The 17,481-nt window shown below is 45.5% G+C and overlaps 1 protein-coding gene across 1 annotated transcript; it reads left to right on the top strand.

Moving 5' to 3' along the window:
- The first annotated feature begins 373 nt into the window (after positions 1–373).
- Positions 374–2,838, top strand: Adrb1 (adrenoceptor beta 1). The gene has a single exon (XM_028775753.1). It carries the CDS (start codon positions 374–376, stop codon positions 1,772–1,774), a length of 1,401 nt encoding a protein of 466 aa, XP_028631586.1. The 3' UTR covers positions 1,775–2,838.
- The last annotated feature ends 14,643 nt before the right edge of the window (positions 2,839–17,481 follow it).

The raw sequence follows: 17,481 nt of genomic DNA on the forward strand, positions 1-17,481 counted from the left end.
GTGCCTTGGCGGCGATTGGCTGCGGAGCCTGACGCGCGGCCCCGGGGGCTGGCTGGGGGGGGGGGGGCGGCGAGGGGGGGGAGGTGCTGGGTGTTGGAGCCGCCGGCCCCGCGCGCTCAGAAACATGCTGAGGTCCCGGCGGCTCTTCCAGCAGCGACAGCGGCTCCAGCAGCAGCGGCGGCGGCGGCGGCGGAGACAGCGCTCGGCTACCGAGGAGAAGGCGCCCGGCGTCCATGCCTCCGGCCCCGAGCCGCGGCTGCCCTGACCTGGCCGCGACCTCCCCGCGCGGGCCCAGCAGCCCCGGCTCCTGGGGTGCTCTCCAGGCGCGGCCCAGCCCCGCCACACCCCCCGCCCCCGGCCTCTGCAGCTCGGCATGGGCGCGGGGGCGCTCGCCCTGGGCGCCTCCGAACCCTGCAACCTGTCGTCGGCCGCGCCGCTGCCCGACGGCGCGGCCACCGCGGCGCGGCTGCTGGTGCTCGCGTCGCCTCCTGCCTCGCTGCTGCCTCCAGCCAGCGAGGGCTCAGCGCCTCTGTCGCAGCAGTGGACCGCGGGTATGGGCCTACTGCTGGCCCTCATCGTGCTGCTCATCGTGGTGGGCAACGTGCTGGTGATCGTGGCCATCGCCAAGACCCCGCGGCTGCAGACGCTCACCAACCTCTTCATCATGTCCCTGGCCAGTGCTGATCTGGTCATGGGACTGCTAGTGGTGCCTTTCGGGGCCACCATTGTGGTGTGGGGCCGCTGGGAGTACGGCTCCTTCTTCTGCGAGCTCTGGACTTCGGTAGACGTGCTGTGTGTGACGGCCAGCATCGAGACCCTGTGTGTCATCGCCCTGGACCGCTACCTCGCCATCACGTCGCCCTTTCGCTACCAGAGCTTGCTGACGCGCGCGCGAGCGCGGGCCCTCGTATGCACAGTGTGGGCCATCTCGGCGCTGGTGTCATTCCTGCCCATCCTCATGCACTGGTGGCGGGCCGAGAGCGACGAAGCGCGCCGCTGCTACAACGACCCCAAGTGCTGCGATTTCGTCACCAACCGGGCCTACGCCATCGCCTCGTCCGTCGTCTCCTTCTACGTGCCCCTGTGCATCATGGCCTTCGTGTACCTGCGAGTGTTCCGCGAGGCCCAGAAACAGGTGAAGAAGATCGACAGCTGCGAGCGCCGCTTCCTCGGCGGCCCAGCCCGGCCACCCTCGCCCGCGCCCTCGCCGTCACCAGGGCCACCGCGCCCCGCAGACTCGCTGGCCAACGGGCGCTCCAGCAAGCGGCGGCCGTCGCGCCTCGTGGCTCTGCGCGAGCAGAAGGCGCTCAAGACACTGGGCATCATCATGGGTGTGTTCACGCTCTGCTGGCTGCCCTTCTTCCTGGCCAACGTGGTGAAGGCTTTCCACCGCGACCTGGTGCCGGATCGCCTCTTCGTCTTTTTTAACTGGCTGGGCTACGCCAACTCGGCCTTCAACCCCATCATCTACTGCCGCAGCCCCGACTTCCGCAAGGCTTTCCAGCGCCTGCTCTGCTGCGCGCGCCGGGCCGCCTGCAGACGCCGCGCAGCCCACGGGGACCGGCCGCGCGCCTCCGGCTGCCTGGCGAGAGCTGGGCCGCCGCCGTCCCCTGGAGCTCCCTCGGACGACGACGACGACGACGCCGGGACCACCCCACCCGCGCGCCTGCTGGAGCCCTGGGCCGGTTGCAACGGTGGGACGACCACTGTGGACAGCGATTCGAGCCTGGACGAGCCGGGCCGCCAGGGCTTCTCCTCGGAGTCCAAGGTGTAGGGGGCCAGGCTCTCTGAGCGCACGGACGCCGCTCCCCATAGTCCCGGGCTGGACACGGGCTCTGCATCCCTAAAGGAAGAGAGCCCGCCTGGGCGCCCCTGAGCCGCTCCCCAAGGGAGAGAGGAGATCTCTGTTTACTCAAGACCGAAAGCAGGTGAACGCAAAGCCCACAGATCTTTTGAATCATCCGAGACGTACAGAGAAGCCCCGGACCGAGCGTTGCGCAAAAAGGAAAGTTTGGGAGGAGTTGCGAGAGTGTGGCTTAGTGTGGCTTACCGGTTTGTCTTGAGTTCCTTTCTCTCTGAGGTTCGGCCTTTCGTGTGTTTAATGCACCTTTAGGCACCCCCCCCCCCAGGTGGGTTTTGACACTTTCTGCAAGGACCCGAGTGGAAACTAGGAGGGGAGGAGAATGGGGAGGATGGAGTCTATCACCTGGCCTTCCGGTTCCACACCTAGGAACCTAAGTATTCAGCTTCGGTTTGGGGTGGGGGCGGGGGCGGTGATAATTAGCCAGGAAGTGTTTCCTTTTGCTTTCTAAAGAAATTGCATATTAATTCCGGAGTACTGGTGTCTCCTGTTCTTAAAGCAAAGAGGAAAAGATGGATTCGAAGCAGACAAATCTGGTTTGGAGAAACTGTGTGGAGCACGGTTCGCCTTGCTTTCTCCCCTGGAGGGCAAACCCTGTCCCCTGCGCGCCTCGGTGGTCCTGCTGTGGGTCCCTCTACCTCACTCTGTGCATATTGCACAGCAAGATAGAAAGACTTGTTTATATTAAACAGCATATTTATGTATCAATATTAGTTGGAAGGACCAGGCGCTGAGTCTCTCTCTCTGTGACATGTGACTCTGTCAACTAAAGATAGGACAGAACAAAAGGAAACAGTTGAGATTATTGCACATGTGGCTAAAAACAAAGACAAAAAAAGGGCAGTGGTTGGAAGGCCATTTTGCACAGTGTTAGGCATTGTAAAATCCATAGAAGTTGTTAACTTGCACAAAAAATTAAATATTTTTAATGGGACAGGGAGGGTGGGCAGATCTTAAAAATGCTAAAATAAAAGTCAAACTCAGTTTCTCTTGTCTATTATGTTATTGAGTTGATGGTTTATTGAAAAATTACTTTTTATACTCTTATCATGGTACTGTAACTGTATCCATATTATAAATATTATTATCTTACATATTTTATTATTATTTTTTAATGTCCAAGTGCCCACGTGAATTTGCTGGTAAAATTTAGCACTCGTGTGTATATTCTATCTCTTCTTGTGTGTGTGACCAAGTATTTATACTCTGGTGCAACTAACTACCGTATGGGGAATTGGTCCATGTGCAATAAAAACAGCAGTGAAGCTCAATCAAGGTTATGTGCCGTGTGTCTGTAAGGTGTCCGTGATGACAAGAGAGACTGAATGTTTGCTTCAAAATACAGACTGGCAGCCCTTTTAATATCTCTTCATAACTCAATCACAGAGCAAAATGTCTCTAGACCAAATAAGGCGCTCACCAACAGAGAGCCACAGATTTGCCCTAAATTTTCACAGCCGGATTCAAGGTATTCCAGAGAACTTAGGCACCCTTAAGAGCCCATCTGCCACTCTTGAAGGAAGAAAGGATTGTGCATCTTCTCAAAGGAGAGCCAGAGAGAGTGTTGGAGCCAGGTAACTCAGCAGCAACTTCACAGAAACACAGGCAGAAAGGAGTGACCCACTGGACGATGTCACCCACTTGAAATACGGTGAGTGGCTTCCATGGCTTATGTTTGTGTCCCCACTGAAAACCATAGCGAGTTCACAGTTCTCCACTGGCTGCTTAGAACGGGGAAAAAAAATGTTCACGCTTAAGCAAAGATGTATAAAAGGACTCCTGAAGCAAATATTATATCTCTCCCATAAGTACCTAGGTCATTTTCAGCAGAAGTTCTGGGTGGGCAGCAAAGGCAAACTTAACTTCCTAACTTTCATTTAACTTTATAACTTTCATTTAACTTATAACAGAGTTATAACACCCAAATGGATACAGGTTTTTTTTTTTCACTAAAATTAGTTCCAGAGGAGAGTATAGTAAAATTCCATCCTGAGATTAATCGTACATTCCCCCAAATCTGTTTATTCAATATGTTTAAACAAGCTTTTCATTTCACGACTGAACCGTAATGTAACCAAAATAAAAAGTATACTGTTTTGGCTCAGACTCCATTTTAAGATAGACAGACAGCTTCTTCCAGGCAAAGGTAGGACTCCCCATCCTTTCTCTAAAGTCGTGTCTGAAAGCTCTGAGACGTTTAAGAAAGGTGCTGGCCTTTAGATCCCTGTGGAAGGAAGCCTGAATGAACAGTAGCCATGTCCACAAAGGCTTCTCACAGGTTTACCCCATGTTTCTAGAAAAAGAAAGTAGGAACTGAAGAAGGAAAGAAAGAGGAAGGGGATAGATGGGGAGAAAAATGTGATGGTAAATGATAATACTTAAACTTATTTTGAAAATAAAAATCCATCTCAGGGTAAAATAGTACTGGAAGTTCCCTAGGAACTGAAGTTCATTTTAGTATCACTGTCCCACCCCAAAGTATGTATGTACATGCTTTGGAGAGTTTTTCATTCATAACATTAAAACTTGGTCTCATCTGAAGAATCCTGAAGTACCCAGTTAATGTCTTGCTGTCTACATGAAGAGAATATCCCCACCCCAAATATGGGTGCCGGTCTTAATATCATGAATGTTCTTTGAACTCTAAGAGCAAACTGTATAATTTAACTACGTGTTCAGTCTTCTTAGTGAACTAGAGGAAGTCACTCTGCAGAGGGATCTGTTTACATGGGCTTGCAGGAAGCAAGAAAAGATTTTTTGTGGGATCCTCCAAATGGGCACCATGGATATTCACAGGTAGGCTGTGTCCGAGATTCTGAATAGGCAGGAAAATTACCTTGGGTTGTTATTTAGGAGAGCCATGTGTTGTAGGAATGGTGGAAACTGGTTTACCAATCTCAAAAGTTACAGTAGCCAGTTCTCTGTGTTAGCTGAAACAGTATTGCAGAGATGGGAAGAGGAAAGAGGCAGTGTACCTGCAGGGAGCTGCCTTACCCTTGTATCTGTGCACATCAAGTTGCCAACGGTACCTTAATATCACAACAGTAGAGAGAATACAACTAAGCTTTGTTGCAATGTAGCTGTGTAGCAACATGGCAGCATTGGCCGTGGAAGTGGGCACTGCCAGGTTTCAGAGTGGTGGAGAAATCAGAATTTGGGGTGATATATACATCCTCCCCCCCAAGTGCAACAATGGACATTGGGATAGGCCCTTCAGGAGCCTGCTGCTCCTGAGCGTGGCCGTTGAGTTTATTTTTCTGTTCTGTGCTTTCCTTGGAATTGGAATTATTAATAATTTCTAAGTGTCTATTGGGAAACCTTTCCTTGTTAAGCACATTTCTCCCAACTTATTTAAATTTCTCATTGTGCTGGATTGCTGACTTCCTCTCATATTATGTAAGATTGCTAGGTAGAAAATTCTGTGCCCTTCCCCTGTGCCTGAGGGGGGAGTGCACTGAGAGTTGAGTTCTTAGCAGCAGCTTCTGAGGAAGCTTCTAGGGGAACCTTAGTCTAGAACTTGTATTGCTAATTGTAACAGTCTTGTGCGTCTCTAACAAAGCTGGACCATGTGTTCTTCAGGGCACCGGGGAGGCAGGGAAAATAAAACTTAGGAGTAGCTCAAGTTAAATGCATTGGCACAGATAATGCAGTTTTATTTGTACATTTCTGGCTCAATGTGCTGAGAAACACTAATTCTTTTGGCTCTCCGCCAATTTTCTACTAATCAAAATGGAGAAGATATGCAGTGTTTGGATTATACCTAAAAATAGCTCCCTGCAGGCACATCAGCAAATGGAATTAATTTCTTCTCCTTCCCCGTCACTCACACTCTCCATGTTAGTTGAATTACCATCTAGAATATTGCTTCTGAATATCATAATTTTTGAATCTCTATATCCCAAGTAGTTTTTGCTCTGCTGTGGTGATCTATCGGACTGCTTCCCAGAGGATAACCGTCTCTGGAAACACCCACTTTAACCTGATACCATTTAGAGTCTGTCATCCCCTAAAATATAATCCTGGGGGTATTATTATTATTATACTCTGTAGATTAACTTACTGCATCTTTTACTTTTAGTGGGAAGAGGGAGAGTCTCAGTAAATTGAATTTGGTGATGGGGGAGTTGAGAAGCTTCCAAACAGAGTTGCTTTGACAGCCTGCAAAGAGCCAGCACCTCTGGCAGGCCGGTGGTGCTGGTCCTGAGGCAGGATCTTTGCAGGCATGCTAGCAACACCCCCAGGAAGCCAGAAAGTCTCTACCTTTAATCTTTACCTTCAGTCAGATACTGGACACTGTTCGTATGCACAAGGCACCCAAGGCCTCTCCTTATCTTCCAGCCAGCAGAGCAGCTATGCTAGCTTTTACGGGGGCGGGGGTGTTCTTCATTTCTTCTTGAATGAGCTAGAAATATCTAGACTATGTAGTTCTCTGCAGATGCTCTTCATTTCTCAGAAATAGTTTTCTAAAACATTGATTTTTCCACATTTCTCAGGACACAAATCTCCCCTTTCCCTCTCTCTCCAACACGTGCTCTTGCTCACAGCTGGTAATTAAGAGTTTCAAGATCATCTTCTTTCTATTAACAACTCCTCTGTTAATGCTTACCTCTAAAGATTTAATGTCTGGTTCTGTTGTCCTCCCAAGATTGCAAGTATTGGTCCAAAGGAAGGGACAACTTCTAGAAAACAAAACAAAAAAACCCTCAAATTGTTGTTTTCACTTTCCCATTCACGTGTCCCTCGGGGTGGATCTAGTACTGAAGATGTGAGCTACCTTCCCAGCATGTGTCTCTAACCCTGTCGCTTCTTAGTCATTTTACCTCAGCAGTCTGTTTGCTCTCATTACTGACTCTGCATGCAATTCTACAAAAGACTGTGGGTTTTCGTTTCCCCTAAGCTTGTTGATTGTGGGAATTGGGGCTAGAAACCTTTGGAAGAGCAGAAAACCTGCTCAAACAGATGGCCACATGGGCCTCTCTGGTTTCTTCTCTAACTGTAGTTCCTGTGCCCAGTGACCTTGGGAAGGTCAGCAGGCTTTCTTATGAATGAAGCTCTTTTTCCACAAAGCTGCTCAGTTTGCTTATAATTGCCTCTGAGACTCTGAGGTGAAGGGGTCCTCTCTGCTGGACTTACCATCATCATCATATATATATATATATATATATATATATATATATATATATATATATATGTACATATATATAGTACATGCATACTACCCCACACATCCAAACAAATAGTCCTTCCTTTTTAAAATTGCATTTAAAATTCCACAGAAACCACAACTGAATAAGGTAATCTGCTTCCCAAGCATCGGATTAAAAAACCTGTTTGCTGCTCACTGTGCAAAGGCAGTTTAGTGATTCTGAAATCACAGGTACTTGGAGGAAAGTAAGTCAATTGGGAAAGCTCCTTCAACGCTACAGTTTAGGGTTGAGTTGTAGACCCTAATACCAACTGTCTAGATTGCTCTTTTCCTTGCAATAGCAGTTTGAAGGTGAGAAGTGCTGAGAGCCACAAGCGAGATTTGCTTTTTTTTTTTTTTTTTGCTTACCTTTCTCTTGTAACTTGCAGGATATTGGGTTTCTTTGGTCCTGATTTAATAAACAGCGTCAAATCTACAGGAACTTTGCTGACTTCAAGTATCAGTCATTTTAAACTACAGGAACTTAGCTGTAATCTTGAGATTCTCGTTAAAAAGTCCGATTACAAATAGTGAACGTTAAGAGATGTGGCAACTGCATTTTCTGCAGCGTGGGGAGTTTGAAAGCCATTAGAGGCAATTTTTTTTTTTTTGAAAATGATCATCTTGTGAAGAAAGGCTGAACTTGAATAATTCAGTGATCAGTCCTGCGATAATGTTCCCCCATAGGTGTACCCAGGAAAAACTGAATCTCTTAGGAAGATTCTAGACTTTGGCATGTGCAGATTCTTGAGATGTCTGATACCTCAAAAAGTGGGATCGGAGTAACTTGAGTGTTAAATCTGGTCTGACAAGTATTTAGCCCCTCATCTTGGCAGCCTTTTCCTTTATAAAGACTAAAATTCTGTGTGGAGTTTTGACTCCTGGTTGGTCTCAGAGACATCTGAAACTGACGACCGGGTACTGTTCTGTTTCCAGAGCTTTACAGTGAGGGACGTGAAAATCAGTACCAAACCCTTGTTAGTTTTCTGTCATAAAGTAATTTTCTTAACATACATTAATTGTACATAATAATGAGTTTTATTGTAATATCTTTACAAATGTGTCAAAGGTATTTTAGGCGTTTCCAAAGGAAACTATTTTTTCTCCTTTAAAAGATTGCATATTTTTATTGCATTTATTTATTTTAGGGTGTGTGTGCCTGCTACAACACACCACATGGAGGTCAGAGGACAACTCTCAGGAGTCCATTCTCTCCTTCCATCGTATGGATCCCAGGAATAGAACCCAGGTTGTCAGGCTTGGTGGCAGACACCTTTACCCCCTCAGCCATCTTGATGGCTCCTTCCACAGCTCTCATACTGTAAGCAACCCCATTTAATTTTCTCAGCAGTGTCACACCATTGCATTATTTTCTGTTGTTAATCACAAATCGTCTCTAGTCCCAGTGATATCTTGTAGCAGAAGACGAGAGTAAACACAGCCTGGTACAAAATGTCAGCCAGCACCAGCGTGCCATCCCCCCCTTCCTGGAATTTTCTTAGCATTTTTTTTTCTTCTTAGATCAATGTCTCCAGAGGCACAGAGCTCTGAAGATCTAAGGGGGGAGATTATACAAAGTTAAAATATGTAGCATGGAAAATGATACATCTTTACAGCCTTATAAAAGCGTCCTGCAAGCACTGGGCAGAGCTGGCAACTTCATTCCTCTCCACCATGCTTAGTATAGCCTGCTCTCCAGAGGACACAGGTGCACGGCTCTCCTCCAGGCATCGTTGTTGTGGTGACATACCTAAAGGGCATGTGTGCTGTCTTCACAGCAGATGTGCTCGGAACCACGTGAGGTGCCTCCCATGACGACTCTGACGTGTTTCCTATGTCCAACTACTGTTAATTGAGGGTACTGTGTTCTCTCCCAGACTCTCCAGTCTGTCCCCAAGGCAATCACACTTTGGAGAGATTAGGTATCTCCCAGAAAATGTGATAATGAGGCAGGTGTAGTTTCGTACGAGACATATGGTCTAGAAAGGAAGACTAAACCCAGCTCCCTGTCCTACAGAAACACAAGACAAGCTGTGTTTAATGTCACACTCACTCATAGCTTCTTTTTTTTTTTATTAGACTCATAGCTTCTTAAAGAGGAGAAAAATAAATAGATGAAATTAATGTCTTGACATGTAAATGATATATAAAGGCATTATCAATGAGATATTCTATACATACACATGCATGTGTACTAATCCTGGGGAACCTGGTGTGTGTCTGACACAGAACCCATCTCAATTGGCAATAGCAACTTTCCAAGTGCTCACCAGCAGAGGACAGGGTGGATAATCTGTTGACATAAACATGAGGCTAGTACAGTGGCATGAAGGGCCATTCCCTGGGACGTTACTAGGGGAAGGAAACTATGTGAACAAAAGCAAAGCACTGTGGGTACTCCAGATGAATATTCTGGTAGGAAATAGCTGATTGCAGATAGCCCTTGGTGCAGACACTGAAGGTGCACCTGCATACCTGGAGGGTTCTCCTGAGAGCACAGGGAAGGTTTATGGACTTTTCCTTCCTGAAGCATAGCAATTTATGACCAGCAATGTCAGGATTAAAGCAATGTTTTTGAAAGATTAGCTATCAGTGAAATGACAGGTGACTATAACTTCTCCCTTAATCTTCAAAAAATAATTCTGAGTCTATTCGGTTGTCTCACTATACAAAATAGAAAACCAGTAGTTACACCACTTCATATATGTGAGCTCTTTATTAATGTTTTTATTTTTATATTTCTATTTTAGAGCTAACTCAGTGAAATGCACCCTTACCGAGCAAGTTTCTGGGTGCATAAGGCCGAGGATCAGGTTATGCCCAAAGGTCGTGCCCTCGGGGTACAAAGCTCATGGCTTCCAAACATTGTTCAAGGTCCTAGTCAAGCACAGATCGTGTCTGGGAGGGGTTCACATTTCTGCTTTAAATTTTATTTCTGCATGCCTTTGCTGCAAGAAATAGCAATATAAGCATTAAAGATAAATTGCATATATCTTTATATACCATCTATCATAATAGCAAACAGACATCACAATCCTCTTAGGCTTTGTATGTCCCCTCAGTCTTGAAACAGATTTCTAATCATTGTTTCATTAAAAAGGGAGAGAGGGAAGGGAGAGAGAGAGGGAGAGAGGGAGGAGGGGACAGAAAGGGGGGAGGAGTGAGAGAGAGGGAGGGATGAAGAGAGCATGGGAGGAGAGAGATCTTACATGAAGCCCTCAGCTGCTCAAGGGAATGTCACAATGCCTTCTGGGAAAGCATTAAGGCTTATGTGTTATTCGTTGTTCCATATGTGGTATATCTGTATGCTCCCAGCAATGCATATTCATTTTAAGCAACATTATAAATTTATCTTTCATTAGCATATATTAGTGGGTAAAGAGTTTTATTCCAAAGTGGTTTCCACACATGTGTACTTGGATGGCTTCCCAACCCCCACCTTCCCACCCCTCTTCTCTTTTCAGAGTTATAGCTTTACTGGTAAAACTTCCAATTCTAAAAGTTTGGGGGTGTTTTTGTTTTTGTTTTTTTAAATAATTATTTATTTATTTTATGTATATGAGTACACTGTAGCTGTCTTCCGACACAAGAGAAGAGGGCATTGGATCCTGTTACAGACGGTTATGAGCCACCACGTGGTTGCTGGGAATTGAACTCAGGACCTCTGGAAGAGCAGCCAGGGCCCTTAACCTCTGAGCCATCTCTCCAGCTCCCATGTTTTGTTTGTTTGTTTGTTTGTTTTTGGTGTAAGTTTCACACGGCTGAAAACATGAGCTGCTTACCATTGTGAATCTGGCTGATTTTTTGCTGGTTCTGTCCATTTTCTTGCAAAATAATATAACTTTGTTCTTTCTGGCTGCATACAACTTCATCGTGTGTGTGTGTGTGTGTGTGTGTGTGTGTATACATGTACATATATGTGAATGTGCATCTCGTGTGTTTTTCATTCATCTATTGACAGACTGATTTCACAACTTGGCTTTTAGAAGCAATGCCATTATCAACATGGGTTTGCATGTATCTCTATGCTAAGCTGACTTGATCATTTAGGGTACATATTCAGAGGTAGCTAGCGGGGTTGCATGCTTGATCAAACAGCATCATGTTTCCTGATACTCACTATAGAGCTGTAGATCGGGCAGGAAGGCGCAGCTCAGGGTATGACTGAGCACGGCTGTGTGACATTTATAAACTCTCCGCCCCAAGCCTATTAAGCCTATTTGGTATGAACACATACCTCGGCATCAGTTTCTGAGATCGATTTACAAAATCAGAAGACTGCTTCAATAATTTATAGTATAGAAACCACAAGGCCACTCCTTGCATTATTTCTATACCCAGGTAAGGTAATTATAATGACAAAGCTCTTAGCTACCTGAATTTCAGGGAGCCTCTTGCCTTTGAGCCCCATACTTCTTTGTCCCCTAGATAAGGCTTCTTGACTCTGTATCCCTTTTCGGCACCCAGATGCCCACTCTTTTTCTACCTCACTCCCCAACAGAAACATTGTTTCTTTGTAGAAGCCAAATGCCTCTGCAAGTCACAGTCTTGTCGACCTGGCCTTCTCTTTGCAAGAGCCTCCTCCCTCTGAGCCTCCTACCTCTGCTCTCAGCCATTAATTCTGAGTTAATGGAAGGCTCGGATCAGGGAGGGATTTTACAGCCTGTCTGCTCCTCTGAGAAGAATGTGAGTTTGCTGTAGAAAGCCTCCTGGTTCTCTCTGCAAGTTCTGGGCACCAGTGTTTGACACAGTCCATTTTATTACCCTAGATAGTGTTGTTCTTCCTTCATTTAACAATGGCCTTTCCCTGAAACAACACGTACGTTTCTAGCCCACATTAAAATCCTTATTTCTCCAATTTGCCTATGGGATGAAGTCGAAAGCGTATGTTCATCACCCACAGGGTGTGGAGCAGCTTAGCAGCCTCAGCCTCTGAAAGCAGTGCACTTCTGCAGGGCTGGCCATCCAGGCCGCAGCCACAAGAGGCCAGTCTAAGAGGAGAGCCATGTTTGCCCAGGGAAGAAAAATGGTGACTTTTGTGAAGGTTCCGAGGAACTGGGCTCAGTCTAACACAATTTCGATTATAATCAGAGCCGAGTATGAAGTGTGTGGGGTAAGCTACAAGTTGGATTTTCTTTTGTTTCCAACCAGCATACTTTTGGAAACTATGTTGTCATTTTGCTGCATCACAGATCAGTTTACAGCCTTTGTTCACTTACTTTCTCTAGTTGTGTGTTGGCCTTGTAGACAGTCTTTTTATCTGTTTATTTTACATGTATGAGCATTTTGCTTATGTGCATAAGTGCACCATGTACCTGAGGTTGGAGGTCACAAGAAGGTATCAGATCCTCTGGATCTGGAGTTAACGATGCTTGTGGACTGCCCTGTGGGTAGTGGGAATAGAACCTGGGTTCAAGAGCAGCCAGTTCTGTTACCTACTGTTAATTCTCCAACCCCTAGACTGGTAGTCTTAAAATCAGGCAGGCGCTCTCTTCTGTTGTTCTTATTATTTAACTGACATAATAGTTTTATATACTCATTGGTACAATGTAAGATAAATATACATATATATCTATAATATCTCTCTATATAGATATTTCACATACTAAGGATTTAATTAACATATCCATCTCCACACTTAACTGTCCTTTTTTTTTAAAAAAAAGATTTATTTTCATTACTTTTATTTATGTATGTGTGTGAGTGTGTGTGACAATGTGTGTGTATGAGTGTGTGTGAGAAAGTATGTGAGAGTATGTGTATGAGTGTGTGAGTGTGTGTGAGAGAGGATGTACAAGTGTGTATGAGTAAGTGTTTGTATGAGTGTGTGTGAGAGTGTGTGTATGAGTGTGTGAGAAAGTTTGTATGTGAGAGAAAGTGTGAGTGTGTGCATATCACACACGTGTGTGTGAGAAAGTATGTATGTGAGTGTGAAAGAAGGAAAACGTGTGTATGTGTGTGCACATCACGTGTGTGTGTGTGTGTGTGTATCCATGGAGTCCAGAAGAAGGCATCAGGTTGCTGAGAGCTGGAATTGTAGGCAATTGTGAGCCACCTGTTGTGAGTGCAGGGATTGAACTCAGATACCTTTGTGAAAATTCTTAACCCTCTATTTGTGATATAAACCTTAACTTTATAGCACTGTTGACATGTGCAGTATGTTATTAATTATGAGATTGTGTCTCCAAGTCGGTCATCTGGAACCTCTTCCTATACCTTAACATCTGGTCTCCTGACCTTTCTGGGCTCTGCCCTCCCTGTGCCCTGATAACCACCTGTGGTCATTCTCCAGCCTGTCCTTTGGAAGCGTTGGCAGAGGCAGGGCGAACACATGCTGTGAAAGCTCCTTATCAAAACCCAGGAGCAGCTGTCAGCTCGATCCTGAAAGAAAAGAAAGACTTTGTTACTTTTTAAGAGAAACCAAACACACCACACACATATATGGATGCTTATGTACACATGTGCCCATGTGTGTGTGTGTGTGTGTGTGTGTGTGTGTGTGTAGACAAACTGATGGAATAGGGCCACAAACTCTTATCCAAAGCTCCAAGGGGCCATGTGTGTTTTGGAATTGAGATTGTTTTTAATTTCCAGAAGATAAATGGTAATAAAAAGACATTACATGCTACACTAACTAAGGTCCAGGTCAGGATCCTATAATCAAACATTAGTGTCTCTACTGTGAACGTACGAGTATTCATGCCAAGTAGATAAATAATGACTATAAATAGCCTCACGCCAGTTCAAGTCAGATTCTTCTCCGAATGAGTTCAAGTGAGGTCACGTTAACTGCTGATGAGTTATGGAAAACTCTATCTTGAGAGCTTTCTGGACCTGGGGAACTTGGCATTCAAGGTTGCAGACCCGTGTTCTGACATGTTCCTTTCTGGAACATCAGCTGCTCATGAGAGAAGCCAACAAAGCATTTTTAAACCTATCACCTGTGGCCTGTCAACTCACCTACCAGTAATATTCAATGAACACTATGAGGAAAGGCTTAGGTGTGTGTATGCGTGCACACATGTGTATGCGTGCACATGTGTGCATGTGTGTGCATATGGGTACATGTGTGCATCTGTATGTGTGCATGTCTCTGTGTCATGTTTGTATTGCTGATTTTTAACAAATGCTCTACCAATGAGCTATAACCTTAGCACCCCCCCCCAAAAAAAAAAAGAATTGAAAATAACTAAGACTGAATCCTAGAGCAGACTTTAGTGGTGAGAGGCATCATAGCTATGAGAGAAATGGTCTGGGGAGCAACAGTAGTCAGTGTGTGACGTGGCCAGTCCTCTGTTTGCCTGAACTGACAATCTCCTTGACCTTTACAACAGGGTCAGTTCTATAGACTTGCAGAGGGAAGACGCCTTTAAGACAGTCATTGTAGGGGCTTCAGATAGGTAATTAGGAGAGTGGTTGCTGCACTGAGTTTGATACCAGCATGGTCACATGAGTCTGTAATCTAGCACCAGGGAAGTGGGCACAGGGTGACCCTGGGGCTCGATGGCCAGCCAGTCTAGGCAATCCATGAGCTCCAGGTTCAGTGAGAGACCCTGTCTCAAAACATAAGTCAGAGGCTGGGTGTGGTGGTGCATGCCTTTAAGCCCAGCACTCAGGTGTTCAAGGCTGACTGACCTGGCCTAGAACTCTAGGCCAGAAAAGGCTACACAGTAAAAGCCTACAAATAAATAAATGAATGAATAAATAAATAAATAAATAAATAAGAAGGGCTGAGAAAGACACCTGTTATTTACTTCTGGTTTATACACACGGATACACACACGGACATACACACACATACACACAAACACACACATCACTGTAATGTCAAACAACTCTTAAAACAAAGAATTTTCTTGTCCTTGAGTCATCAAACCCTTCAAGATTAAAAACAACAACAAAAACAAGCTATAATCTCTACTCTAGAAAGACATATACACATTTCCACGTGAAACAGCATCTTTCAAGCACCCCCACGCCCAATTCTTACCTCAGATGTTCGCCACACTTGACAAGAAGGCAAATGTCCTAAGACCTCACAGTCAGTGTACGGCAGAGAGCACCGTCATCTCCAGCTACCTCAAACTGACTGTGATCATATGCCTTAGTAGCTTCTATGACATTTACCTCAACTTAAGATTTTCAATGCAATATCCGCAAAATAAATATTTCTGAACTCACTGTGACCCTTTATCTTCGTCTTAAAGGTTGCAGAGAGGAAATGGCAGGTTTTTCAGTTTTTCTTTTTGCATTTTCATGTCCCCTATCATAAAAAACAGAGGGGGAAAAAGACGAGGAACCCCTCCCCCCTAAGAATAAGACAAACCGTTTCAAACTAGCAACTTTGTCAAAGAATCAATTTTCTGTTTGACATTCACTGGGAAAGAAAATGATGAAATAAAAAAAAATCAAGTGTTGAACTGTCACAGGGGGCATAAATATTTACATTAGCCCCTGGCATCACATAATGATTTAGACTTGATAGCACTGGGCACAGAATTTCTTCTCTTTGACATTTTGAGGAGTCCGATGGGAGAGAATTCTGAGTGTAGAGGAGTTATATTTCCCATCCTCTGCTCTCCTGTCTGAGCTGTTCATGAGAGCATCCCTTCCACCCTAAGAATCAGAAAGAGACCTCACCAACAGCAACACCTTGGGGAGGCCACAGGAAGACAGGGGCTGTTGCCACTTTGACACCAGACTTCTGCTGGCTCTGGAAACAGAGCAGTGATGAAGTCCAGCAGTCTCTTACCACTTACTCTTAAGATAGAGAAGGGAAGCAGAGACTGTGCAAGAGGGACCTCCAACCAGGGCTTCCTCCATCACGTGCCTTCATCCAGCTGCCGGGCACACAACAACAGACACACTCCAGGAGCCCGGCTCCTCCCCCATCTGGCAATCTTCTTGTCAGGCTGTGCATCTAGGTTCTGGCTGCCTCCTCCAAAAGCCAGGGGCAGCGATGGACAGCTCCTCCTAAGTCAAGCGGCCAAGGCCTCCGGAGGGTTTCCCTTCTTATTCTCACCTTTGAGGACCCCTTCTCCCTGCCAGTAGAAAAACTCTCCGTCATGATGACGATTGTGTTTGGCTCTTATGCTGCTACTTAGTGAAAAAGACGCCACGAGGGAGATGGCTCCGTGAGAAAAGCGCTCAGTGCACAAGAACAGGCCCCCAGCACTTGAGTAAAAAGCTGGACTCAGTGGCAGAGGTGTGGCTTGGGTATAGAGTGGCCAATTACAGACCTCGGGAGCTCACTGGTCTTAAAAAGCAACGTGGACAACACTAGAGGAAGATGCTCCAAAATGCACCTGCATAAACACGGAGAAACATACATACATATCAGAAGAATACAATCTGAGAAATGAATATTACAGATGCCCACATCGGTTAAGCCAAAGAAGGCAGACTACCCAAATGTGTCTGTGGACAGGAGCTGGGAGGAGAAGCGACTAGCAACTGCCTAGTGAACATGGCTTTTCTTTTGGGGGTATTGAAAGTATAGTGGAACCAGATAACAATGAGGGTGCACAAGCTTTGAGGGTGCTATCACCAAACTGCACATAAGCACATGACCGAAATCACCAGTTTTGTTACCTGTTTAAAACACATGCACACATACACACACGCAACTCATGCATGCACACTTGTGCGTGCACTCATGCACAAATAAAACTGATAGAGTCCTTTGCTCTACTTAGACTTTATTTAAATAAACAAAATCTTAGTAAAACAAAAGTGTATTTTAACAAGAGAGAGAGGAAGAAAAAGGATGGCTTGAACCATGGTTAAGCTTGCTTTCAAATTGTTATTTATTTGTTTTGTCTTATTTTGTTTCTTTTATTGTGTGTGTGTATGTGTGCATGTGTGTTAAACAGGTAACAGGGTCTCATGCAGCTTGGACTGGCTTCCCACTTTCTAACTGGCTATGTAGCTGAGGCTCAGCCTTGAACTCCTAATCCTCCCAAGAGCTGAAATTACAGGAGTGTGCTACCACGCCTGGCTCTCAGATTTTTTTTTTATTATTATTTTTTTTTTTTTGCAGAGTTTGAGCAAGGCAGAATTTTAAGACTCTAGGGGCCAATGCCGTCCTCTCTGGTTGCAGACAAGGAAGTTAAAGCTTCTTCGGTAAGGCAGTCCTGGAGAGCAGACATGTAGGTTCCAGTATGTTCCTGCCAGTCTATTGAGTATGAGACAGTCTCTTGTGACCTGCTTCCACAGCAGGAAAGAGAGACTGAAGACACCCAGTGTGCAACTCCTTCAAACATCACCAGACCACTTGGTGCAAAACCAAATCAGTACGGGGCTTCAGCATGGGCACACAATCCCAGGCAGGTCCCTCAAGGTGCAACTGACAAAACTGGGCAACTTTGTAACATAACACCTTAGGGCTGGTAGACTGCACAGAGCAGGGTCCTAAAGCAAGTCTAGACAGGTAAAC

This window comes from Grammomys surdaster, unplaced genomic scaffold (assembly GCF_004785775.1).
Source record: "Grammomys surdaster isolate TR1022 unplaced genomic scaffold, NIH_TR_1.0 66, whole genome shotgun sequence".
NCBI classification, from domain to species: domain Eukaryota; kingdom Metazoa; phylum Chordata; class Mammalia; order Rodentia; family Muridae; genus Grammomys; species Grammomys surdaster.

Excerpts from the sequence above, each read along its gene's own strand:
- Adrb1 (XM_028775753.1), top strand. The coding sequence starts at position 374 with ATGGGCGCGGGGGCGCTCGCCCTGGGCGCCTCCGAACCCTGCAACCTG.